Genomic DNA, 25,980 nt, shown 5'->3' on the forward strand with positions numbered 1-25,980 from the left:
GTTGCATTTCTATATGCTAACAATGAGCTATCAGAAAGAGAAATTAAGAAAACAATCTCATTTACAGTTGTATCAAAAAGAAAAAAAAAGCACTTAGGAATGAATTTGACCAAGCAGGTTACAGATCTGTACATTGAAAACAATAAGACATTGACAAAAGAAATTTCAGAAGACATAAATAAAAGGAAAGATAGTCGTGGGTAGAAATGACTATGCTCGTGGGTAGAAAGAACTAATATTGTTAAAAATTTCTGTACTACCCAAAGTGATCTCAGATTCAATGCAATTCTATCAAAATTCCAATGGCATTTTTTCACGGAAATAGAACAAACAATCCCAAATGTGAATGGAACTAGAAAAGATCCCAAAACAATATTGTTAAAGAAGAGCAAGCTGGAGGTATCACACTTTCTGATTTCAAACTACATTACAAGGATAAGATAGTCAAACAGTATGGTACAGGCATAAAAACGGGCACACAGATTAATGGAACAGAATGAAGAGCCTGGAAATAAATCTATGCATATATGGCCAATTAATTTATGCCAAAGAGCTAAGGATATATGGTGGGACAACAATCTTCAATAAATGACGCTGAGAAAACTGAATTGCCACATGCAAAAGAATGAAACTGGATTTCTTATGCTGTACACAAAAATGAACTCAAATGTTTTAAACACTTGACCTTAAGACCTAAAACCGTAAAATTCCTAGAAGAAAACAAAGGGCGTGAGCTCCTTGACATTGATTTTGGCAATGACTTTTTGGATTTGACACCAAAAAGCAAAGGCAACAAAAGCAAAAATAAACTGATGAGATTGCATCAAATTAAAAGCTTCTGTACAGCAAAGAAAACCATCAACAAAAGAAAAGTCAACCTATGGGATGGGAGAAAATATTTGCAAACCACATTTCTGATAAGGGGTTAATGTCTGAAATATATAACAAATTCATGCAATATAATAGCAAAAAATTAGATTAAAATGAGCAGAAGCATTGAATACACATTTTTCCAAAGAAGACATGTGAATGGTCAACAAATATGTGAAAATACACATATATGTGTATTCACACATATGTCAAAATATGTGACCTTACTAATCATCAGGGAAATGCAAATCAAAACCACAATGAGATATCACCTCATACCTGTTACAATGGCTATTGTCAAAAAGACAAGAGATCATTGTTGGAAAGGATGTGGAGAATAGAGAACCCTTGTGCACTGTTGGTGAAAAGGTAATTGGTGCAGCTACTATGGAAAACAGTATAAACGTTCCTAAAAAAATTAAAAATAGAACTACTATATGATCCAGCAATCTCACTTCTGGGTATATATCCAAAGGAAATGAAAACAAGATCTCAAAAAGATGTACATACTCCCATGCTCATTGTAGAATTATTCACAATAGCCAAGATATGGAAACAACCTAAGTGTCCATCAGTGGATGAATGGTTAAAGAAGATGTGGCCTATATACAACGGAATATTACTCAGCCTCGAGAAACAAGGACACTTTTTTGCAGCAATCTGGATGGACCTTGCAGGCATTATCCTAAGTGAAATAAATCAGGCACAGAAAGACAAGTGCTAAATGATATCACTTACATGTAGAGTCTAAAAAAGACAAACTCATAAAAAAAAAAAGACTAGAATGGTGGTTACCTGGGGCTGGGGGGATAGAGAGAAAAAGAGAGATGTTGGTCAAAGAGTACAAACTTCCAGTCATAAGATGATTAAGTTCTGGGCATCTAATGTACAGCATAGTGATTATAACTAATAATACTGTATTATATACCTGAAAGCAAGAAAGTAGATTTAAAACATTCTCATTACAAAAGGGAACCATTCTTATGTGACATGAGGGGGGTATTAGCTAACTTTATGGTGGTAATCATTTTGCAATAAATAAGTATCTCAAATCAACACAATGTATTCCTTAAATTTACATAATGTTATATGTCAACTCTATCTTATTAAAACCAGAAAAACAAACAAACAAAAACAAATGAAATTCTACTCTGGAAATCTTTTTCTCCAACAATCATTACTTAAACATGAAACGCTATTGCTTAACCGATTTAACCAAAGAAAGCTAAAGCATTCATCTAAGTACTGGTTCATCAGGAATCAGTGAGACACCTTTAAATACATCCAACAGACACTTACACATAACATGTTGGAATATAGTCACTCGATTATTAACTTCCTAGTTGACAGCAAGTATTAATTTCAAGCACCTGGCACTTCATTGTTTTACTGAACTGGTTAACCTTTGTTTCCACACAACTTCCCATATTGTCTGCGGAGCGTACTGTGGAAAGACTCCTAGAGAATCAGTTTAAAAGCATGTGGTAGGATCCGAAGGACTGACTGTGCTCTGATTCTGGCCCAGGGCAGAGGAAAGTCAATTTTTCCAAGGGATGATAATGTCAGAATGCTATACATTTAACAAGACATCCTTGGTTATTATTCATTCGTTCTTCATAAAAAGAAAGGAAAATGCATCACACTGACTTTTTCCTGCTCCAAAACCTCGGTCCACAGACAATGTTGGGAATGGCACAGGCCGGAGGGTGAACTGTGGGTGGGGGTATCCACACGTGGGAGATGGAAGGATTCCTGGGTACTGGGCGCTTTCCAGGGTTGGCACAGGGATGGCACTCACGACAGCTGCAAAAACAAAGATGTTGTTTTTATTATTATTTATCTTATGTTGTCAACTACGAAGCAGAAAGGAAATGGCTAAACTTTCCCATCTTCAAATCCATGCATGCTCTTCATAGTATCTTATAGGTTCCTTTACTTACCTCTCTTTCCACAAAGTCTCTCTTTTAAAAAGCTCACGCCTCCAGCACCTTACTATAGAACATTACTCTGAGATGTCAAACTTCCCACGGTATCAGTTAAAATTTTTTTTTTTTTTTCAGAGAGTGAGGGAACAGGGGAGCGGCAGAGGTAGAGGGAGAAAGAATCTCAAGCAGGCTCCGCACTTAGCGTAGAGCCTGACTCGGGGCAAGATCTCACGACTACGAGATCATAACCTGAGCTGAAATCAGTAATCAGATGCTCAACTGACTGAGCCACCCAGGCGCCCCCCAAATTTCCTATGGTTTCAAAGAAAGAAACAATGAATCAAGTTACTATAAAAGCACATTAAGGCTTCCTGGTGATTTTTTTTTTTTTTTTTGCCTTTTATTTTCTCCTAAGCAAGAACCCAAGAAATGTTCGGTTGTTCAGAACTGAATATATTGGGTAAAGTGGGCTAAGGAAATGGGAATTTTATGTTAATTCTGTGAAAGATGTAATGCTCTTGAGAGATGATCAGGTATTGATAGGTATAATCTCATAATCATACTTAGGATTTTTATTTAAATAGAAAATGTCTTCAAATAGCAAAACGGTACAGCTTAATGACACATTAATTTAAATATAACTGAATGTTGTCTGGGAACACCAAACATTTTTTACTTATACTGGCTTAAACCCACAGATCAATATCTTACACAATATTTCCTAGGTGTATTAAGCGTTATTCAATTCCATTATTCAATATCTATTAAATTATATCACATTATAAAATATTTATTCTAATTGTAGTCAATCTTCATCTTACATTATCTTAGAAAATGTTTCGTATTTCCTACCTCTTTTTAATAAAAAATAAAATTTTAAGCTAGCTCCTGGAATGATCTTCAGCAGTATATTTTTGTCTATTACATTACTCAAGTTGTTTCTATTATATGCATTAGTTTTATTTAATTACACCCTAATGCCAATCCTGGAGTTCAACATGCATGCGCATACATATTTACCAAAGAAAAAGCTTTCTCTTTATCATATTCCTCTTACATAAGTAACTTCATAATCATTGATACAGATTACTTTGTATTATTTTAAGTTAGTTACAAACAACATGTAGATTTAAAGCATATTTTTTAACCTAAAATGCAGATTAATTATATTAAATACACAGAATTTTAAATCAAAAGGGCTGCTTCTAGTAAAATAGCTTTTAAAATTACATTCTGGAATTTATTTCTCAGGGTATTTATAATGCTCCTTGAAATGCATATTAACAGGCTTATTTGAAGTGAAAAATAAAAAAAAATTGGTTTCACAATAAGACTAATTCTTTTAAGTAGGTGAAGTGATGGGTGTTTTCCACAAATTGAATTAAAAGCTGTATAGATTTTAAGAAAAACATTTTTCAAAGAATTATATTGTGATGGTATAAGTGATATTTCAATGCTTCAAATCCTGTCTTAATATATTGTATTATGTAAAGTGCCTCCTAGTGAAAAAAGTTTGCAGATGTATCTTATAATTACTCTGTAAGACTTGGTAAAGCTTTTTATAGGTGCATCTCTTAAAAATGATGAAGTAAGTAACTTGAATGAGTAACAAATACTTTTGAAAGTCAGGCAGTTTCTAAAATTTATACTTGCAGTATAATTGGAGGACAATATCTAGTTGTTACTTGAAACATTATAAAAAATAACTTCAGGTGAGAATTAAAAGTATGGGATTCTGACATATAATTTGAAAGTTCAAATCATTGAGTGACTGCTATAAAAATCTCATTGTGACAGTCACCCACACATAAATGCAAACAAAGTTTCGTAGTGTTTAGATAAATTAAAAAAATATTGGAATAGAGTTTATGCAAAAAGCAACATTAATCCACAGATCTATGCAGTAAGTGTATGGAAAAAGCCTCATTCATGTCATTAAGTGATAGAATTCTAATAAAATCTTTCTTTACACACAATTGTACAGAAATACTAATTGCAGTGTTAACTCAATTCAGAAGAAAAAAACCCAGCAGTTGAAAACTTATGCTCACATACGTCGATAAAATAACATATAATTTCAGTTTATAGAAATATTATGTTGCAAAGAAATAAGATAGGTGATCAATAAAAGACATAAAGACACATGACATTTGTATATTATTCTGTAGGGAAATTAAATCGCAGGTACTAGTTCAAGGAGAAACAAGTGTAAATTTTTGTCAGTGAAAGAGAAGCTTCCTCACATATTTTGTAAATGGATGGTGGTGGATATCAAATTGATATAATTTTTATGCATTTGAATTTATTTAAGAGAGTGGTATATGAAAAAAGTACATTTTTCACAGGTATTTATAACAGCTCTTTTAAACGTTAAGTTCAGAATGTTTCAGGTGATACAAAGTTTTCAAATTAGTTTTGGGACGCACTGAATGAAAATTTGAGAATAAGTGGTTTACAGCGCAATGTCTTATAAAGATACTTTAGAAAGAGTAAATTGGGATATACAAACACATGAACAGACTCGAAAAGAAGAAAAAGAAAAAAAAGGACAGAGAAAATGGTAAAAAGAATCAGAGATTCAAGCCAGATATCAGCTAAAATGACTATAAATTCCTTAAAGAAAAGAGGTTATAATTTTGTAAACTTTGTGTCTCTCACACTATGCTGATAGAGATACTTCTGATTTTTCAAGTGAGTTAATAAGAAGGATTTTCTAGAAGTAATATTTAAAAATCTGTCATTTCAACCCACTGCAGACTTTTTAAGTGGTTTGATGTATTATTTAGTTTCTTACGGTTTATAGTTACTATAGGAATAATGGTAGTGATAATAGACTTAAATACATTTGTAAATAAGAACCATACAATAATATAATGTCTATTTTCAGAAAACTTAAACTCTCAGTCTCCCAGGTAGTCAATTTAATGATATCATCTATCTTACTGATCAAATGGGATCACTGCATAGTCATTAATATAGATTGCCAGGTTGTAAAGCTATCCCTGTGTTGACAATTTTTACCCATAAATAAATGTGACAATGATAGTTTCGCTTAGATACATAGAAGGTACCCACTCCACAAATTGTGCACATTTCCTTATCAATATTATTATTTGAACTTAACCAATATCTTATAATACACTTAGAAAAAGAATTTCATACATATCTCTTGGTTGGAGCTGAATAAATTTGAATGGAGAAACAAAAAATAATTTGGCAAGCCACAGAATATAAAATCAGAGAGCTGAGAGAACCCAAGAGATTAAATTTATATTGCAGTTCCAAGTCTTTCATTATTGAAGAAAGAAATTTTCCTTTCTAAGAGTTTTGCATTTTCACTACTGACCTGGGTACAAATGGCTTGCAAATAATAATTCTTTAAAAAATAATAAACCTATTGTATGTTTCTGCATTTCAGCAATTCCTATAGTTCTATTCCCTGACATAGAATAGTCTGTATTCCAAAGCTTTGGTTCTGAAGTATTTTGATTCATGATTCATTTCTAAAAGGGCACAGAAGTCTACACCTACTTATAACATAGTTGTTGCAGAAATGATCATTCTAAAGTAAGTTGGATACAACACAATGTATTGAAATGCTTTTTAGTATTTTTCTGCTACGTGTCAGTTTTAAAAGCCAGAAACACACATCCACATCCACACACACATTCTCTGTCTCTGCCTCTGTCTCTCTCTCTCTCTCTCTCTCTCTTATTCACACTATAGTTTAAAGCATTCGCTGCACTATGTTTATGTAAAACAACTCGGAGAGCGATATCATCAAGAATTTTCAATAAATCTCTGCTCTGTGGCCAAAGATGACAAGAAATCTGCTCTGACACAGCTTGCTGACAAGTGAATTTATATCTCACACTGATGCACAAAGAATTTTCAAGTTGAAATTTCCTCACCAAATTACTTAGCTCTCTGAACAGGGCACACTGATATCTGAAAGCTTTTACAACATTCTTAAAAATGTTAGCAATAAACACAACCTATAGGAAATCTAAAGTAGAGATTTTTTTAAGCTATAATTTTAATAAATAAAGCCCTCTGTAGGTATTTTTCAACATGGTACTTGACATAGTTGAGAGAGGTGCTGAAGAGGAGAGGCAGAAAAATAAGAGTAAAGATAATATTTCGAAGTGGAAAGAATTTATGTGAAATGATTTCTCATTCTGCCTCTCCTTACCACATCTTTTCTGCAATGACCGATATATCAGTTGGACTACTTGGAAATTTAGTGCCTATGGCCCTTGATAAATATTTTTTTTATCTCCTTCACATTTTCAGGTGTCCATTGGCAAACACTTTTCATGGAATATACACGAAAAAGTCCACCAAAAGTCCACCAAAGTCCTCTTTAGGAAAAGTGTGAACATTCACAAATATGTGTTCTGTCGTTATTCTCCATATCATGCTAAAGAGCCCAAGCACTGAGGTCAAACTGCCTGGGTTCATTATCTAGTTCTGCCACTTTAGCACTGAGTAGGTGTCACAGCCAGTATCTAAGATGCCTCCCATTGAGTATCACTGTGATATTCACATCTTTGGGGAGTTCCCTGCCACATTTCACCAGGGTTGGTCTGGTGACCAATGGAATGTCATAGAAATGCAGAAGAAATTCCACTTCCCAAATCAGGTTTAAAAAGATTGTCCTCGAGGGCACTTGGGTGGCTCAGGTGGTTAAGCATCCAACTCTTGATCTCGGCTCAGGCCGTGATCTCATGGTTTATGAGATCGAGCCCTGTGTCAGGCTCTGTGCTGACAGTGTGGAGCCTGCTTGGGATTTTCTCTCCCTCTCTCTCTGCCCCCCTGGTTGCTCTCTCTCTCTCTCAATAAATAAATAAACTAAAAAAAAAAAAAAAAGATTATCCTCTCTCTTTTAGATCACTCCCTCTGGGGGAAGCCAGGAGTCACGTCTTGAGGACATGCTGGAAAACCTGTGGACGTGATAGAAGCTGTTGAGAAAATGAGTGCTTGTTTTATGTTGCTTCATTTTGGAGGTAAAGTGTTATGTAGTAATGGATAATTGCTCATTAGCTTGGCAAGTGATTTAAGGTCACTATTTCTTAGTTTTCTCTTCGTAAAGTGGAGATGAGAATAATACCAACTTTGTGGAGTGGCTATGAGGATTTGAGAGATCTTCCTTAGTACAGAAGAGAGGAGCGTCAGGGGTCAGGCCTTCGAAAAAGCTGGTTATTGTTATCAATCTCCAGGGATCCAACAGATCTTAAGATTGTTTGTTTGTTTGCACTCAGTAATCCTAGGAAAGCATTCTTGGTCGGATGTAGGCATTCACAGGGGCTACAGGGTGATAGAATGAATGCCCAGTTCTAGAACCTGTTAAGCTGGGATCAGTCTTAGGATACTGGCTTCTTACACCATGAATGCAAGGTTCAGGCAAGGATTCTGAGTTGGAATCAAATGTTTTAGGGGTTGGAATGATCTTCGTATCAGTAAAAGATGGAATTCTGGTAGTACAGCACCTCAAGCCAACAGAATTCTAGTTTTTAAAATCTGCTTCTTCACTTCTCAATAGCTTCTCCAACCCATTGTTTGAGCTCTGCAGTCAAGTTACTAAAGCAGATGGTGGGAGTGGGGAAAAAAAGAGTTGGCTTTCACAGTGAGTGTTCTAGAAAGCCCCAAACCAGTGGTCATAAGCAGCTTCTAAGCTATCACAAAAGCAAAACTGTATGCCTTCCTTTGCCTTAGTCTTTTTACTAGATACTTTCAGGCCACTTTTTCAGACTTCTTTTTTTCCCTTAAAAGCTGGGATTGCATTTTTTTCCCCTTAAAGATGTACAGGGAAACAGAAAAAAATGAAATTCAGGAGGCTCCTGCCCAATAAACTCTCATACATTTAATTATCAGAATTTTATAACTAATGTAATCTTAGAGGTCACCTGCTTCGATCTATATCCCTCCCATTTCTGCTTCCTCGCCTTTCCTCTAGCATTTTACAGAAGAAAACACAGGTTGAAAATGGAAGGGGGAACCAAGGTCAAACAAATACTTATGTTCCATCAGGTAATAAAATACTAGAAATGTAAGTAAATCTTTATCCTTCCAGGAATTGCCCTCAGCCAAAGAAGTTGCTTGCCCAAGATTACACCCCACTTTGCAGGGGCAGCCTGCATCATACTTGAGACAAAGTCCAGAAACCCACCTCCCTTGCCTCCTTTGGGAAAACGCTAAGGGCAAGCCCAGCACCAGAGCAACCCATAGGGTCAGCTGCAGCTCCCATTAAACTATGTCACCAGTTCAATTTCTCCCTCCTCCCAGTCCTGCATCCCTTACCCTCACAAGTGTTATTCCAGAAAGCACTTGTTAATAAATTGCCTGTATTCTAAATTCTGTCTCGGAGTCTGATTCCTGAAAACCCAGCATATGACCCTTAAATACCCTTTAAAAATTCAGGAAAGTTATACTTGATGCTTCTGATTTCTTTTTTTTTTTAAGTGTATTTATTTTGAGAGAGAGAGAAAACAAAACATAGTGGGGGAGGAGCAGAAAGAGAGACAAGAGAGAATCCAAAGCAGACTCTACACCATCAGCACAGAGCCCAACTGGGGCTCCATCTCATGAACTGAAAGATTATGACCTGAGCTGAAACCAAGAGTCAGATGCTTAACTGACTTAGCCACCCAGGTGCCCTGTTGCTTCTGATTTTTCATAAATAATTTCATTTATAATAAGAAAAAACATTTAAAATAATTCTTTGGTCATTCTAAAAATAGTCAGCCTTTGCTACCATTTTAAAACAAAGTGCTCGGGATTGGAAAATCAAAATACGTGGGTATTTTTGCCTGTGCTTTCAGCTAGTGTGTTTCTCATGAGCATTAGTTTACTTTGTTGTGAAATGTGTTCAGGGATAGGAGCAACAGAGGCCACATAATGTTTTCAACCAATAAGTTGACAAACCTTAGACAAATAAACAGATGTTGCACTCCAATGAAATTAAATACATTTCCCCATGGATTTTAAGAACAAAAAGCCACTTCAGATAGTCTATATTTGATCTGCTAATTTACATTTTATAAAGCATGCTGAGAAATGTCAAGGAAAAGGGGAAAAGACAGTCTTACAAAAATAGCGATTCTTAAGTGGAACAGCAAACATCTTCATACATGTGACTAGAAATCAGCGCGATGCTACGATGTAGTTTATAAGACTCAGTAGATGAAAGACTTGATAAATCTAAATAATACTGCAAGTGGGGCCATCAGAAAATGTATCTACTCTTCTGAATGAAATCATAGCTCTGCCAAGATACAGATTTACAATTTGTTCAGCAGAGTTATCTAAGACCTATCAATCATGTCAATTGCAAAGAGTTTATTTTATTTATCAGAAAGCTTAAGAATTTATTTTAAAATCAACTTTGATTATATGTTGAAGTCATTTCCTTTCGTTAGATAGAGTTTTACCAACACAGAGCTTGGAGGTAACAAAGAATATGATATGACAAAGTTACTTCAAAGATATATTTTCTATTGAGTCTTCATTTCTCATAGAAATTTTATTTAGGTATAATATATATCTTGAAAATTGGAATATCCAAAGTAGTGCTCAGTGATTTTCCAAAGTGAAATGCCTTGCAACTATCATCGAGGGCATGAAATAGAACATTATCAGAAGTTGCCCTATGGTCTCTTCTGGTCACTGATCATCTCCCATCAAGAGTAACTGCTCTTCAGAATTCTGACCCAATAGATTATTTTGCCTGTTTTTAATTTTACATAAATTGAGGGGCACCTGGGTAGATCAGTTGGTTAAGTGTCTGACTCTTGATTTCAGCTCAGGTCATGATCTCAGTCTCCTGAGTTCGAGCCCTGCGTTGGGTTAGGTGCTCACAGCACAGAGCCTGCTTGGAATTCTCCATCTCTCTGCCCCTCTCCCACTCACACTCTGTCTCTCCTAAATAATGTTAGAAACTTAAAATAATAATAAAATTTACATAAGTTGAATCTCATAAATGTGTTAGGTTTCTGTCTTACAACATTTTATCTGTGAGATTCTCCCTATTGTTTATGGCATTTTAGTTTGTTCAATTTCATTGCTGCATTATATTCCACTGAATATAATGAATCTGTTACGGTGTAATAAAGATATGATATGGGGAACAGTACTGCCACACATATTCTTGTTTGGGTCTTTTGGCGAATACATTATGTATCTCTGCTGGGTAATTTTACCCAAGGTTAAAACTGGTATAAGATTGGGATTGCTGTTGGGGTGCCTGGGTGGCTCAGTCGGTTAAGCGTCCGACTTCAGCTCAGGTCACGATCTCGCGGTCCGTGAGTTTGAGCCCCGCGTCGGGCTCTGGGCTGACGGCTCAGAGCCTGGAGCCTGCTTCCGATTCTGTGTCTCCCTCTTTCTCTGCCCCTCCCCCGTTCATGCTCTGTCTCTCTCTGTCTCAAAAATAAATAAACATTAAAAAAATATATATAAATAAAAAGATTGGGATTGCTGGGTCAGAATATTCTTATACATTTTATAAAACTATTTAACTATTTAAAATAATGTACCTGCATTATATGATAATTTTTAAGATAGCAACAAAATTAGTTGCTGGTCATTTTACGGCCCCCATTCATGTAGAGTAGGACACCAGGAATAAGGAAAGGTTTGCTGTTTTAGGCAAAGAGCAAGTTGGAGCTCCAGGTGACAACCTGAGGTGGCACAATGCAGTGGACGGATCTAGCACAGGTTTTGGGTTCCTACTCTCACATTCCTAGTTTCCATAATTGTAAATTGGATGGGCTACTGTCAAAAATCTTTTTTAAAAGTATATAAATAATATAAGGCATGCAAATCATCTTAGCCCTTGGAGAAGCAGAATACCAGAGGTTCAGAGGTTGTCCAGGTGTGTCCTGAGGTAAGTCAGTAAGCTGAGTCTCTTATCTTATCTGAGTCTCGCTATCTGTAAAATCAGGATAATCTCACCACATGATAATATTATGAGGATTCACTGAAATAGTAATTAGCAAGGCATTTAGCAAGTGAATAATATTCAGAAATTCTCAGTATTTGTTAGGTTTCATTTCATTTTTCATTCTTTCTAAGCTCATTATTTCCTTTCCTATTTAGTAAAAACAATTTTAACTGCCCTTCATACATCATAAAATCTTATTAGAAGATATTCTAACTATAACTGATTTTAAGAAAGGTCCTTAAACACTGGTGTGTTACAAACACAAGGCAGTCTTATAATGCATTTACTTATTCACTCATTCATATGACAGACGTTTAGCAAGCACCAGTTTTGTGCTAGTACTGAGCTATACAATGTATGAATGCAAAGACGAATTAGATGCATTCCCTCCCTATCATGAAGTAATTCACAACCTGTTAGAAAATGACAGATTTGGACTGGAATACCTAAACATATGAGGCAGTACATAATTAATGCCACGAATATAGTAGAACGAAATGCTATTCAAACATGAGAAAGGAAGCCACCATTTTCTGGATACAACATTCAGAAAAGAAAGAATTTATGAGAGCATCACTATCTGCTCTGGTCTGTGAAAAATGCATACAACTTTGTTAGGTAGAGATAGACACTGAGTCATTCCAAAAAGAAAGAAATGTTCAGAGGGAAAAAACAAAGAAAAGACCATGTATATTTATGGACAGGCAATTTAGTCTAGCCTTGCAGGAATCTAGGATATATCTCTATCTCTCTATCTCTCTATCTATCTACCTACCTACTTACCTACCTAACTACCTACTATATCTATCTAGGCATAGGAACAGGATACTAGAAATGTAGACTTAAATGTGAGATGCTCAGCGGTTTGTAGGTGTTTTTTTCTTGGCAGGCAATTGGGAGCCTTTGGAGAAATTTATAGAATGGAATGCCATATTTAAGTTGTTTTAGGAACACACCTGTCAGGCAGGATACATATGAATCTGGAAGATGCTAGAAGGGGGGAAGACTCCTTATGAAGCTGTTTCGACAGTTCAGGTGTGAGGTTATAAAGAAGAGAATTAACATATGACTTCAGGGAATGGGAAGGTAGCCAGGGATTCAAAAGATATTGTGGAAGGAAAATCAACAAGATATGAGAACTTATTGCATAAGATGGTTGTACATGGAACAGAAGGGTCCACAAAGGATTTTTTTTGAGTATAGTTGACACAGAAGAAACTATAGAAGACTGGCACCACTAGAACTTTGTTACAAGAGGAAAGTAGCCGGAGGGGAAAAGTGAAACAGCTCAGCGTAAATGTCTCTGTATGTAATGAAAGAAATGAAAGAAGGACAATGGCTTCACAGGGCACCTCTGTAGGGAGCTTAGTGATTAGGAGCTCAGAACTCTGAAGCCAGACCTTGTGAGTCCAAATTCTGGTTCTGCCACTTAGATGCTGTGTGACTAAAAGCTAGGTACTTAAACTCTCTAAGACTCAGTTTCCTTATTAGAGAAAGAGGCATAATAATTATATCTATCCCATGAGTTGAAGAGCTAGAATTCATTATAAATTCCATAAAAGTTTTTGTACTTATTAGAGTAACACTGAAAGCTGCAATGGAGCATGGAGGAAACATGACATATAGTAAAGTAGAGAGAAGCAACTCTTAATTCATTCACCTAAATTATCTTGATTGAAGCCTTCCAGGCTCTGTTCTGAGTATTGAGGATATGAACTGATCACAGAGACAAAATCTCTACCCTCATAGAAATTACATTAAAATACAGGAAACAAATAAACAAATACAAAAATGTGAACAGGATGGTCATACACATTAATAAAGAAAAACAAAGCACAATATACAGAGCAGAGAGTGACCACAGATGCTATGTGTGACATTTGTCAGGGAAGACCTATAGTGGGAGCTGTTGAACACAGAACTGAATGAAATTAAGGAAAAGCCATGTAAATACCTATGAAAAGAGATTCCAGGGAAAGAGAAGAGCAAGTGAAAAATCCTTGCATTTGAACATGTGTTATTATCCAAAGAACAGAGGGGAACGCTATGAGGCTGAAAAGGATTAGAGTAGTAGCAGGAGATGAAATGAGAAATGAGTCCAGAGGTTTTATCACATGGGGCCTTGTAGGACATGGTAAAATCATGGATTTCACTCTATATGTTATGGGAAGTTAAGAGGAATAACATCATCTAATTCATACAATTGAATGGCTGCTCTATAGACAACTCGCTATAGGGGCAAGAGCTAAAGAAAAGAGACTAGTTACAGGTTTAGAACTGTGGTCAAGAATCTGTAACAGATGGTGGTGGCATGGGTTAGGACAGAGCAGTTGAGATGGGAAGGAGTGGTCAGATTTGGGACCAAATCAGGTATTGTAAGCAAGAACTGTAGTACTGATGAAAGACTGAATTTGGGGTGTGATGAAATTTGGATTAAAGAGTATGAAACTAGATTTTTCAACAAGAGTAAATGGATGAACTGTGGTAACATTTATTGAAATAGGGAAAGAAGTAGGAGGATCAAGTTTGGAGGTGGGAAAGGGAATTATGAAAAGTAGGATCTCCATAGCTGAATTGCCTATTAGACAGCCATATGGAAGTATTGAGTCAATGGTTGATATGAAAGTTGATATGGGTTATAAGAGATTAACTTAGAGATAAAATTTGGAATTTAATAAGATTTAGATGGCGTTAAGGCTCTCAGAACAAAACACCATAGAAAGATCTAGGTAGGTAGAAGAGAAAAGGCTGTAGACTGAGCTGTGGGGCATTCTCTGACTTAGAGACTGGGCATAAAAGGAGGAATAAGTAAAAGATACTCAAAAGGAGCAGCAATGGGAAAGAAAGAAAACCAGGATCATTTAGTATACCATAAGGCAAGTGAAGATAGTGTTTCATGAAAAAAAAAAAAAAAAGGGAGAAGCTATGTCAAATTTTGCTGAGCATCTGAGACTTGGCCATTTATTTTCACAATGTGGAGATTATTGATAACCTTGAAACTCTGGTTTCAGTGGACAGAAACTGTCTCATTAAAACTAATAAGGAAGATTACAAAGAGGGAAAAGCCAGTATAGATAACTTTTAAAGGAGTTTTTTGGGAAGGGAGAGGAATAGGCTGTCGTTGGCGGGGAAAGTAGTACCCAAAGATGGTATTTAAAACAGAAGTTGTGACAGAATGTTTGTATGCCAGTTGGAATTATCTATGAAGAGAGAAAATGGATGATACCAGAAATGGAAGGGATACTTACAAGATTCCCCAAGTAAGTGAGAAGGGATGGCAACAGGGGAAAGACTTGGCTTGAGACAGGAGCACAAACACATTAACTAGATTTGATGGAAGGATAAGGATACCAATTCTCAATGCTTCTCTCTTCTTGGTAATGTAAGAAGCCAAATTATTGGCTGAGCATGGGGAAAAAAGAGAGATTTGGGGAGTCTGAGAAGAATAGATATAAGACATTCATTTTATAACCCGAAATAATGAATGAATGGAGAAATGAGTGGCATTACCAAACACCACTATTTGGTGGTATTTGACTGCTAATACCTGGCAAGGAAGTCATGTGTTTTCTCCAGATAAATCAGCTGTTAGTAGAGTGGAGCCAGTTAAACAGGGTTGAGTTTTTTTCTGGTGAATATGATGGGGAAGGAGGACCAACAGAGATGAGGGTGTTTGCAAGGGACTGAGGATGATAAATGACTACAACTTCTCAGTTGAGTTTGGAGGCTAATCAGGACAGGAAGCAGATGAGGGACAGTGGGAAGGTGTCAGAGTTAATGCACTGGAGGTCTTAGTGGGATTGCAGAATTGTTGCCAAGGGGGGAATAAAATAAGTGAGCAGGAAAGTAACAAATAGAAAAAGGGATGATAGAAACTAGAGATTATAAGGGTTACAATGATTGGTTTAGTGCATGACACGGACTTGATGAATTGAGGTGGGAAGGAGCCAGCATCATTGTAGGCACCATAAAGGGACCAACATTCTACTGTCATTGGATGAATTACCTACATGGAAATTATAATTACCAAGATTAATCACAGAGGTAACTAGAAGGGCGGCGATCCCCAGGTGTGCTAATATCTTCAGTAAATGTGGGAATATGACAGAAAACTTCAAAAATAAGAGGGTAGTAACTGGATATCTGTTAACACTTGCTTCAAGGGTGCTAGATTATTTAAAACTGGAAATGGGACCCATTAAAAAAGTAAAAAAAGAACAAACCCAACTATGAATGTGATCATTAGAATAAGATCAATAATAGTGACAGAAATTTCCATTTTTTTTATATGAATTCATATTTTTTTTTACAATTCCTTAACACTGTAGCCATATGTTTTGCAATTGGATTATATACAAGAGAAACCACAATAGCAGTGTATGTTTGACTTCAAATTATAAATTAGGGTTTTAGTCATTCTTCATTTTGTCCAGATGCCCAGAAAATTCAGGGGAAACTCTAAATATTTTTGATAATTTGATATAGAAAAGATGAAAACAGAAAACCCTTCATTTCTTCATTGTGGTTCCAATCTTTACCCACCAGGATTGTTGGACTGAGCATCCATAGGAATCATAAGCTTGGCCCGAGGGGCTCGGCGGGCAGCCAGTGACCTTTCCAGAGTAGACATGGAACTCCCTGCTTCTTCAGTGTCTTGACCTACAAGAAAAACAATACTGAGAGATACACCTTTTTCAATGATGCAACACTTTGCATAATTTCCAGCCAGGCATGCCAATGCCTTTTTTATTTTATTGATATTTAAATAATAATACCTACTTTTTTGTTACCCAATGAATATACTCCCATTGCACAAACATTAATAAAATGTATCATAACCTCATTACTCAGAAAGAACTATTGTTTATATTTTGTTCCTTATCAGGTTTGCTTACGTGTTTATATGTGAAAGTGAGAAGGTATATATTAACATATATATATATATATATATATATATATATATATTTACTAAAGTTGCATTATACCATATATATCATTTTGTAAACTTCTCAGTAATATGAATGTCTTTCTCTGTCAAGTCAGTGTTATTTATTTATGTATTTAAAAATGCTCATGTTTCTAAGTTTATGAGCACCATCCATTTTATTTTATTTTATTTTATTTTATTAAGTACACTGTATGCCCAATGTGGGACTTGAATTCCTGACCCTGAGATCAAGAGTCACATGCCCTACTGACTGAGACAATCAGGTGCCCCGGTTTTATCATTCTTTAACAGTTCCATTAACATCCCATTGTATGAATTTACCATAATTTATGCACCTAGTACTTAGAACCCAAAGACATTACATCTTATTATAAAAACTCAGAAAATAAACTACATTTTTTAAAAGTAAGTGTAGGCATAGTTATATACATCTATTATAATGCCACAAAATGTCATTCTAAAGAGTCATTAAAAGTGGTAAGAATGGTTTGTGTAGATTTAAAATGTATATAAAAAATACATTTGAAAGGCACCTGGGTGGTTCAGTCGGTTGTGTCCAACTTCGGCTCAGGTCATGATCTCACAGTTCATGGGTTCTAGCCCCACGTGGGCTCTGTGCTGTCAGCCCAGAGCCTGAAGCCTGCTTCGGATTCTTTGTCTCCTCTCTCTCTGCCCCTCCCCTGCTCGCTCTCTGTCTCTGTCTCTCTTTCTCCAAAACAAATAAACATTTAAAAAAAAATACATGTTGAGAACAATAAAACTGAAGTTTTGAATAGTATGTGTATCATTTGTGTAATATACATATGAAAGCATATTATATATACATACACATTTGTATGTGTATAAATATATAAATGTAAATATATCTGTATATTATATATTATATATGTTGTATGTGTGTGTGTGTGTGTATATATATATACATATATATATATGTATATATATATATATTTGTATACAAAGGTTACACACAAAATTCTTAACATTGCCTTCCTTTCATGAAAGGGATAAGGAATTTGGGGATGGGGAAAGGCACTCATACTTTTTACTTCCTTTGGATATTATTTTCACAACTTTTTGTACTATTTTTTTTCTTTTAAAATTACATGCACATATTCTTTTTTCAAATTAAAATAGTAGTTAATAAAATTTAAAATACTGATGGGGGAAATTTCTATGCAGCCCAGATAATGGCAGCTGCCTAGATTTGTATCTGTCCACACATCCTCCAAAAATCTATACAGAACTATACAAGACAATAAAGCTGCACAAGATGTACCCTTTTGAAACGACTAAAGGAGAAAGAACAAACAAACTCTGGATTTCCTACAGGCACAAAAATAAATAATATTTTCCAGCAAAGCTATGACTCAAAGTTGAATATTTGAAAAAACTACACAAAAGACAGAAGAGGGGAATAAGACTCCTAAGACTGACCTAAAATCATTCAGAAAAGTCTACCCCACGGAAAAATGTTTTAAAAGTTTCCTAGTAGACCAGCACTTAAAAGTATACTATTTATTGACATGGAGTTTTGTTCTTTTAACCAGGAGAGTACAGAGAATGCTTACTATAATGGAAAATATAACCAGCAGGATTTTGAGTTCTACTTTCCTTTTACAATAGAGTTGGCAAGTAGGTCCTCAAATTAAAAACAAATAGGCACAAGAACCCTCTCATTCTAAAAAAAAAAAAAAAACAAAAAAAAAAAAACAAAAGAAAACAAACAAAAAAACAAAACAGCCATCACTTGAAGTTAAGCTTCTTCCAGGACTTATTAAATGATCAAAAGTAGTCTGGCTGTCCCCACTCCAAATGCCATTTTAGTATATAAATGAGAAAGGGAAAAATAAAGAAGGAGGAATCCTAGAAATAATTGGCAAAATCTTCTGCAGGCTGAGAAGCAATTCTGTCCCCTCCAGTGGGAGGCAGAGGTATGCTCTCCTCCTAATGCCCCACTAGGAACCAAAGCTGCCAGAATAAACACCTGTAAAGTGTGGAGGTTCCTGCAAAAGAGGTCTACCTTTCATTCACTCTCCAGATAGTAGTCTCTTCAGGCAGCTGGCTTGCTGGTCTACCCTGTGTATATTTAATCAGAAGAGGTTATTGAAGAGAGCAAGACTGAAAGAGTGACAGCAGTGGAGTATAAGCTCTCTCATCATTTGGCCTGGAAAAGAAGTAGGAGCTTCTTCTGGGTCAAGTGGGCACTTGAAAAGTTGCTCAAGCTTGAGTCTTCTTGCTGGAATTCACCCAAGTGCACCTGACCCACCTAAAACAGTGAGGGTGACAGAGCTGTTCTTGGTAGGAGTGGGGTAAGCCCTGACTTGATATCTCACATGGTGTAATGAGCCAGGGGAAGAATCCCACAGGATCTCATAAAGAATTCGTACTTGTGTTTCACAAGAGACCCAGAATTTGGATGTTGCATGAGGACAGTCCATGTGCTCACAAAGCAGCACAGCCCTTCAAACTGTCCTTTCTGCCCTCTCTCCTTGCCTCTCTCCTCATCTCCCTTCCCCATCCTCCTACAAAGCCAGGAAGAACAAATAAGTAGGAGGAATAAGTAAAGGTGTTTCTGAAACAGACTGTGCCCCCTCCTTCTGTCCCATCCCCACCTCTCCTCCAAGGTGCTGGAAGCTTTAAAGAACAAATTACAGCCCTAGTCCTCAGAGTCAAAAGTCTAGCTGGCCATAAGGAAAGGAGAACCTTTAATTTAGATTTCAGGTGGCAGTTTTGGACAGAACCTGAATGCAGTTTAACCAAATGAAAATGATGGGAAAGTTCAGGAATCTGCTTGATATATTCTTCAAGAGCTAGAAAAAGTATACTCAACAACTCATGGTTAAAAATCAGTAAGCGAATTCCTTGTTTAAACAATTCTAAGCTGAAAAAGTCTAGTAAGCCAGTTACATATTCCAATACCTAAAATATTTTAATTCAGTTTTAAAACAACGGCTACTCATTCTGCAAACACATGAGTAGACCAAGAGTTTTGTTTTGTTTTGTTTTTTTTGATGAGAGTACTTGGTTTATTTTTCTGTTTTCCATAAGCAGTTCAAAAATATGATGACTAACAGAAAGTGAAATATCTTACGACCAATTTTTAGATTTTCTTAGTTATTCCTAGACGTGGATTGTTCTGTGCCTATTTATTAAACAGCAGGCTTTTTTCTTCTGATCACGTTGTATGTCAACATCGCCTGCAGACAGACTCCATCAAACTAGGCTAGTGATCATATAATGTGAATACACAGGGACAAAAGTTGATCTTTACAGTAACCAAGGCTGAAATAACAGGAGATGTTATGTTATTATCTTCACATGCCATGTGACCCTAGTGTGATTTTTTTAATGCAATGAATTGAGAGCAAATTTAATTTTTTAAAAACATTTTATTAGTTTTTGAGAGACAGAGAGCATGAACAAGGGGGGGGGGGCGCAGAGAGAGGGGGAAACACAGAATCTGAAGCAGGCTCCAGGCTTTGAGCTGTCAGCACAGAGCCCGACACAGGGCTGGAACTCACGAACTGTGAGATCATGACCTGAGCCAAAATCCGATGCTTAACAGACTGAGCCACCCAGGTGCCGTGAGAGCAAATTTAAAATCAACTTTCAATTATCCATAGACATAAGGAATGAAAAAAATGTACAAATACCTTCACATTTTGACAAAACTCTCATTCGAGATTTAACAAAAAGCAGTAAGTTCATTTGGCTTTCACATTTCAGTATTTCCCAAATGTACCACCTGTTACCTCTTAGAAGTTTTAAGTAACGTTGCAATTATAAAAGGCACTTAATAGGATGCTGGAAAAGAAACTAGTTAATCAACCAAATTTACATCAGATTATTTTAACTATTGATAAATGACCCACAGATTGAAGGGAAAGATGTCTCCATCAAAGAGGAGACAAAGAGGAAACTTTTTGTAAATAAAGTTTCAGAATGGTGGGGGGTTGTCCTGATGCCTGAGATGAGAGATTTACCTGAATGAGAGGTGCTTTTGCTCCCCAGCTGGGTTTCTGACTGGCTGTGGCTGACTGGTGTGAGGTCTTGGCAACTTTGGATGGGGGAGTCCCTTCCTGTAGGGTCAGTACCTGATGGCTTCTCAATATTTTTCATCTCCATTTCTTCATGATGTATCCAAAGATCAGGGGGCCTGAGGTCCTTCTGGCTGCCCTTCCTTTTGCCAACACTGTGGGTGGCCCGTTTCCTATGGAAGAAAAATTAGAGAGCAAATGTGAATGCTTCTATTCAGTGGTCCTTCCTCTCTTTTCTCAGTCAATTCAAGTTAGAAGCAGAGAAGGATAGAAGAGGGTTCCCAGGAGGAAACCTGTGAAATCCAGGAATTGGCAGGCATGTCTTGGCTGCCTTTCCTCGTCTCCCCTGGAGATTCACCACATTATAGGAGCAGTGGTGCTGAATCCCCAAGGCCTCGGCTGCCTGCCAGAGAGTGCCTGACTCTAGCTTCACCAGCTACAAATTCCCCACAAGGTGACAATGGGTGAGATGGAGCCATATGCCAATCTTTGGAGCCAGTCATAAGATACTTCACTGCAACATCTGTTTAGGAGATAAATGAAGGAGTCGTGTTGAAAGGGCAAATGGAAATAAAAAGGCCAGAATTTGTGCCAGCCAAGACTGGGGTTTAGAAGAAAGTCTATAGCTCAGCTGTATAATTTAATGTGCTATTTGAAGACAAAAGGCCGAATGAGGACACTCTAAGGAGAATAAAAGCACTTTTGCCTTGGAGTTACTAAGTATCTGGATGAAAACACAGTAGGATCCATCCTTTGAAAAGAGAAGAATACAGTTTAGAAGTATGCTTCAATTATCTCCTATTTTCCTCAATAAGAATTTAGCAACCATAAATTCATTTTTCAGTGGTAGTCTGTTTTTGGGGCTAGTCAGATTCAAATGCTCCCTTTAGGCTAAGTAAAGTAGCATGATACTCGTGGCTAGTCATTCTCTACAGTAGGCATCAGTAAAGTATGGCCTGCAGACCAAATCTGCCCACTGCCTGATTTTGTAAATAAAGTTTTATTGGAATCCTACTGAACTCATTTATTTTTACACTGCAGTGTGTCGAGTGGTTGCAACAAAGAATGTATGACCCACGTCTCACAAAACCTCAAACAGTTACTATTTGTACCTTTTCAGAAAGTTTTCAACCTCTGCTTTACAGTTCTAGTTTTTAAAATCGCTGCTTGTATCTTCTATTGGTAATAATGTCTCTTCTAAGACAGAATTCAGATGGTTTAAACCCAACATTTTATAGAGCCCCAGAGAGAAGTAACTCCCTCTCACTTCCTCCCTTGCAACAAATGGTTTATGAGGATAGCTGTTTTCATGGTTGCTAAATGACTCAAACAAACCACTTCAGTGAAAACTCTTTGTAACCTGTACAGGCCACTGAGAGCGGCTTCATTTTCCAATGCTGAAAATAACCTTTGCATTCGTCAATTAATACATGTTTAGTGATGTGACTTGCTGAATTTTAATATATTTTTATCTTTTTTGAAGTGTGCTGATAAGGATAGGAGACAAAGAATGCCAGACTTAATATTTATCAAGTAGTTTAGTACAGAAATAATGCAGTATTTTCTGTTCTAATATTTTCCCTACAGCTCCCGCATTTTGCTGATTTCTTGGCAACAGTCCCACACTGACTCTGACAATGGTCTGTAACAACCTTTAGATCATTTTCTTATATCTAAGATAATAACTCTCTGCTAACCATCCATTCCCTGAATTCATTTCCTTATACTTCACCTGCCCAAATGTACTAGTCCGCAAATGACACACAGCTCGCTATGTAATCTACCCCTGGTCACTTCTTAGAACAATCTAATGTCATTTTCAGACTTGGAGATTTCACCCTGTTATCTTTCTAACAAATCAAAATGCTAAACCACTTTTTAATCCCAGTGCCTATCAGACTGAATACAGAGAAGTACCAGTTCCCAAATCCAGGATAAGATGGCCAATGTTTTCATAATAACTCAATATTTAAATAGGTATGGGAGGGAAATGTGTCAAATAATTTTTTAAACTAAAAATAAGTTATGAATTCTGGTTTCCTCTTGCTTACACACATGCCTCATTCATTCATTCATTCATTCATTCATTCTTCATTCACCAGCCCCTATAATCTCAGTACCAAGCATCCACAAACGTAGTTTACTTAAAAAAAAAAAAAAATCCCAAATCTGACTGAGGTAGAGCTTTTTTGTATGGTGTGATTTATAGCCTCCGTCTGGGAAAAAATTATCATTCTTCATAAAATGCATACACATTTTTCTGATGGATTTTAGTTAGATTAAGGCCTTTTCTGAGAAGCTACTCATCCACTTAGCTGTCAGCCAAGAATCTAAAGACTCTAGGGGAGCCTGGGTAGCTCAGTCGGTTAAGCATCTGACTCTTGATTTTGGCTTAGCTGGCAATCTTGCAGTTGGTGAGTTCGAGCCCCAGGGTTGGCTCTGCACTGATGGCACTGAGCCTGCTTGCAATTCTCTGTCTCCCTCTCTCTCTGTCCCTCCCCTGCTTGTGACCTCTCTCTCTCCCCCCCACCTCTCTGTCAGAAAAACATAAAAAATAAACATTTTAAAAAAACTTTAAAAAAGAATCTAAAGATTAAATAAACTTTATTTCCTTTTTGTATATATTCTATGAGAGGCCATCTACTAACTACTTTTGTTTTCTATCATGTCTCTTATCAAGAAAGATCTTTGACCTTGGAAAGGCCTCCCTTCCCTGCGGGTGGTAGTAGCCCAGCCACCAGGTACAGCAGGTTTTGTAATAAAACTAACATCTGCTCATAACTGAACTGTCTGAGATTTGTCTTAAAACCTGCAGGAACAGTTGTCATCTCAGCCTTCTGTCCATCTGCTGGTTCTCTGATACAGGACCCACTGTGGTCCCCTCGATCCTCTGTCTCACCATTGGAATCTTCAAAATTTGTATGCAGATGAACCTGTGCAATGGGTCCTGAGGTGTGGTCCTTGGACCAGCAGCATCAGCATCACTTGGAAACCTGTTAGAAATGCACGTTCTCAAGCTCCACTGTAGTTCAGAAACTTGCAGATGGGGGGTGAGAGGGTGCAAGTGGGCAGGAGAGGGTGGGGCCCAGCAGTCTGTGATTTAACAGCTCTCAAGGGAAATCAGATGCACTTCAAGTTTGAGAAACACCACCTTAGTGAATTTTTTTTTGTTTTTATTTTAAACCTAGTTTTTGCATTAGATATACAATATGTCACATGTTTGTCCCTCCCTACATGCACCCTTTCTCACAGGTACCAGTAATCTTCCAGTTTCCAAAAATAGCCATAGGATGCCAGGGTCTCTTCTCACCCCATGGGCTATTGAATAAAGGCAAAGCAAGCATTCTTTCAAGGCTCTCTGCTGTCTCTTTCTCATACTGGGGAGCAAAGTTTTCACAGCATAATCAAGTGTTAGTGTTTTTTGTTCTCTCTCTCCATCTCCCTCCCTCTCTCATTGTACTTTTGCCCAGAATGCCTTCACAATCCTGTTTACTTACAAACTACTGACTCTTGAAGATTTTCTTCAAGCCTCTCTTCTTCAGGAAGCCTTCCTGACCATGCTAGGTCAGTGTCATCTTAACATACCTAAAGCATTTCCCTTGTCTCTTTACCACTCACCTTGCATTGATGACCGTCTGTCTTACTGAGCTGGCCAGATGCTGCCAGTGTGTGTATTGATTTCCTCCCGTGAGACTACAGCAAATTCTGTTTCTTTCACTTATCCAACATCATCCGTTGTTTTGCAACATGTATTCATTTATTTATTCAGTGACCATTTACAGAATACTGAGTATGTGCCCCAAAAATGTGCTAAGTACTAGAAATGCAAAAGATAGGCGAGACATTGGGAGCTTGATAAATGAATGGGAAATGGCATGGCTACTCTGAACTTCTGCATTGTTGGAGTCATGAGCAGGCAATGGATCATGGCAGTTGGTAAAGCTGAAAAAGTGGAGGGACCAAATCACAGGAGGCCTTGCCTCCAACAGAAATATTTTTAATAGTATCAGGAAGTCAGTGGGGAATTGCAGGAAGATCTTTAGCTCAAGAGTTAACATTAATCAGATCTGTTATTTTCTGTAATGCAGATTACTAACTGAACACATAGTAATTACTTGAATTAAATAATAAGAATTTTTCATTATCGACTTGGAAGTATTTTTTTTGGCAAGATTCTCTGATTTTTTATTGGCTTCTGTGTTTCTTACTTTGCACGTAACCTAGTACTGTAAGAGAAGTTTGTTTCCTCAATCACTTTTAATCAGTATGCTTAGGATGTGAAAGGGTAAAAGCCAACATTGGTTTAGTATTTTAATGTAGTCAGACAAGCTGTTGATAATCTACCCAGGTAACTGCCTTTAAAATGTGATAACCATGCGTCCTGGATTTCCAGCGTATTCTCAATGTCAAATCTTTTGTCTTTAGTATCTACAGATACATTCTAACTTATCATAATCCATATTCTATGGCTTGGCCAGGAAAATGTCATTACTTTATTAAAAGGCACAAAGCCCCTCGCCTACTCCCCATTAATTTAAGCTTTCACAGACACATTTTTTCCATCTTAGGATATTCTACTATGATTTCACTAATTCAAAATGCGTAAGGGGAGTCCCTCTTCAAAGTAGTAAGCAATTTTAAATTAATAACCAAAAAGAAATACAAAATTATTTTTTTATTTCATATTAATTTGATGCCACATGTTACCATGTGATTCTACAACTTGATAGCATTCCATGGGGAGTTTCAGGGTTCTGAGGTAGAGAACATGACAGAATGTATTTATCCCTGTTTCTCATTTGAGGAAACTGACATTCAGGGATTAGGTTTCATTAACCACCACTAATTTAATTCAAGAAGTGGGGAATCAGAACTAGAACTTGGGTTCTACCTTCTGTTATTTTATATCGTAAAAACAAAACGTTACCAACTAGAATGTGAATCAATCAGATAACTACCTCATTATTAAATATATATGTGTATACAAAAAACCGTACAATAAAATATGTGGACATTAACTTGAATGATGTACTGTGAACAGTGCACATAAATATGCTTCAAATCCGTTGGATGCAATTCAAGAGCCCCAATAAAACACAAAGACAATTTACAGTCTCCAGCACCAATAGGTAAAGAGATATTGAAGCATCCCATGAATGTGTTTCCTATTTCACTTTATTAATTACATGAAACTCTCATTTTTCTGAGGGTTCTGTAAGGGACATTACTCCTGTTTTAGATTGGAATTGGTTTTGCTTT

General features: G+C 36.7%; 1 protein-coding gene across 1 annotated transcript in view; it reads right to left on the reverse strand.

Moving 5' to 3' along the window:
• LOC125914296 (netrin receptor DCC-like) overlaps nucleotides 1–24,346 on the reverse strand; it is a 43,399-nt gene extending 19,053 nt beyond the window's left edge. Inside the window, exons 1-5 of the mRNA XM_049619553.1 lie at nucleotides 24,340–24,346; nucleotides 23,491–23,629; nucleotides 20,668–20,894; nucleotides 16,276–16,392; nucleotides 2,518–2,673 (exon numbers count right to left, since the gene is read on the reverse strand). Of these exons, the coding sequence (XP_049475510.1) occupies nucleotides 2,518–2,673; nucleotides 16,276–16,392; nucleotides 20,668–20,894; nucleotides 23,491–23,629; nucleotides 24,340–24,346 (646 nt within the window). The remainder of the gene's footprint in view (nucleotides 1–2,517; nucleotides 2,674–16,275; nucleotides 16,393–20,667; nucleotides 20,895–23,490; nucleotides 23,630–24,339) is intronic.
• Between the last annotated feature and the right edge of the window lie 1,634 nt (nucleotides 24,347–25,980).

Source organism: Panthera uncia (assembly GCF_023721935.1).
Source record: "Panthera uncia isolate 11264 chromosome D3 unlocalized genomic scaffold, Puncia_PCG_1.0 HiC_scaffold_8, whole genome shotgun sequence".
In the NCBI taxonomy this organism is placed as follows: domain Eukaryota; kingdom Metazoa; phylum Chordata; class Mammalia; order Carnivora; family Felidae; genus Panthera; species Panthera uncia.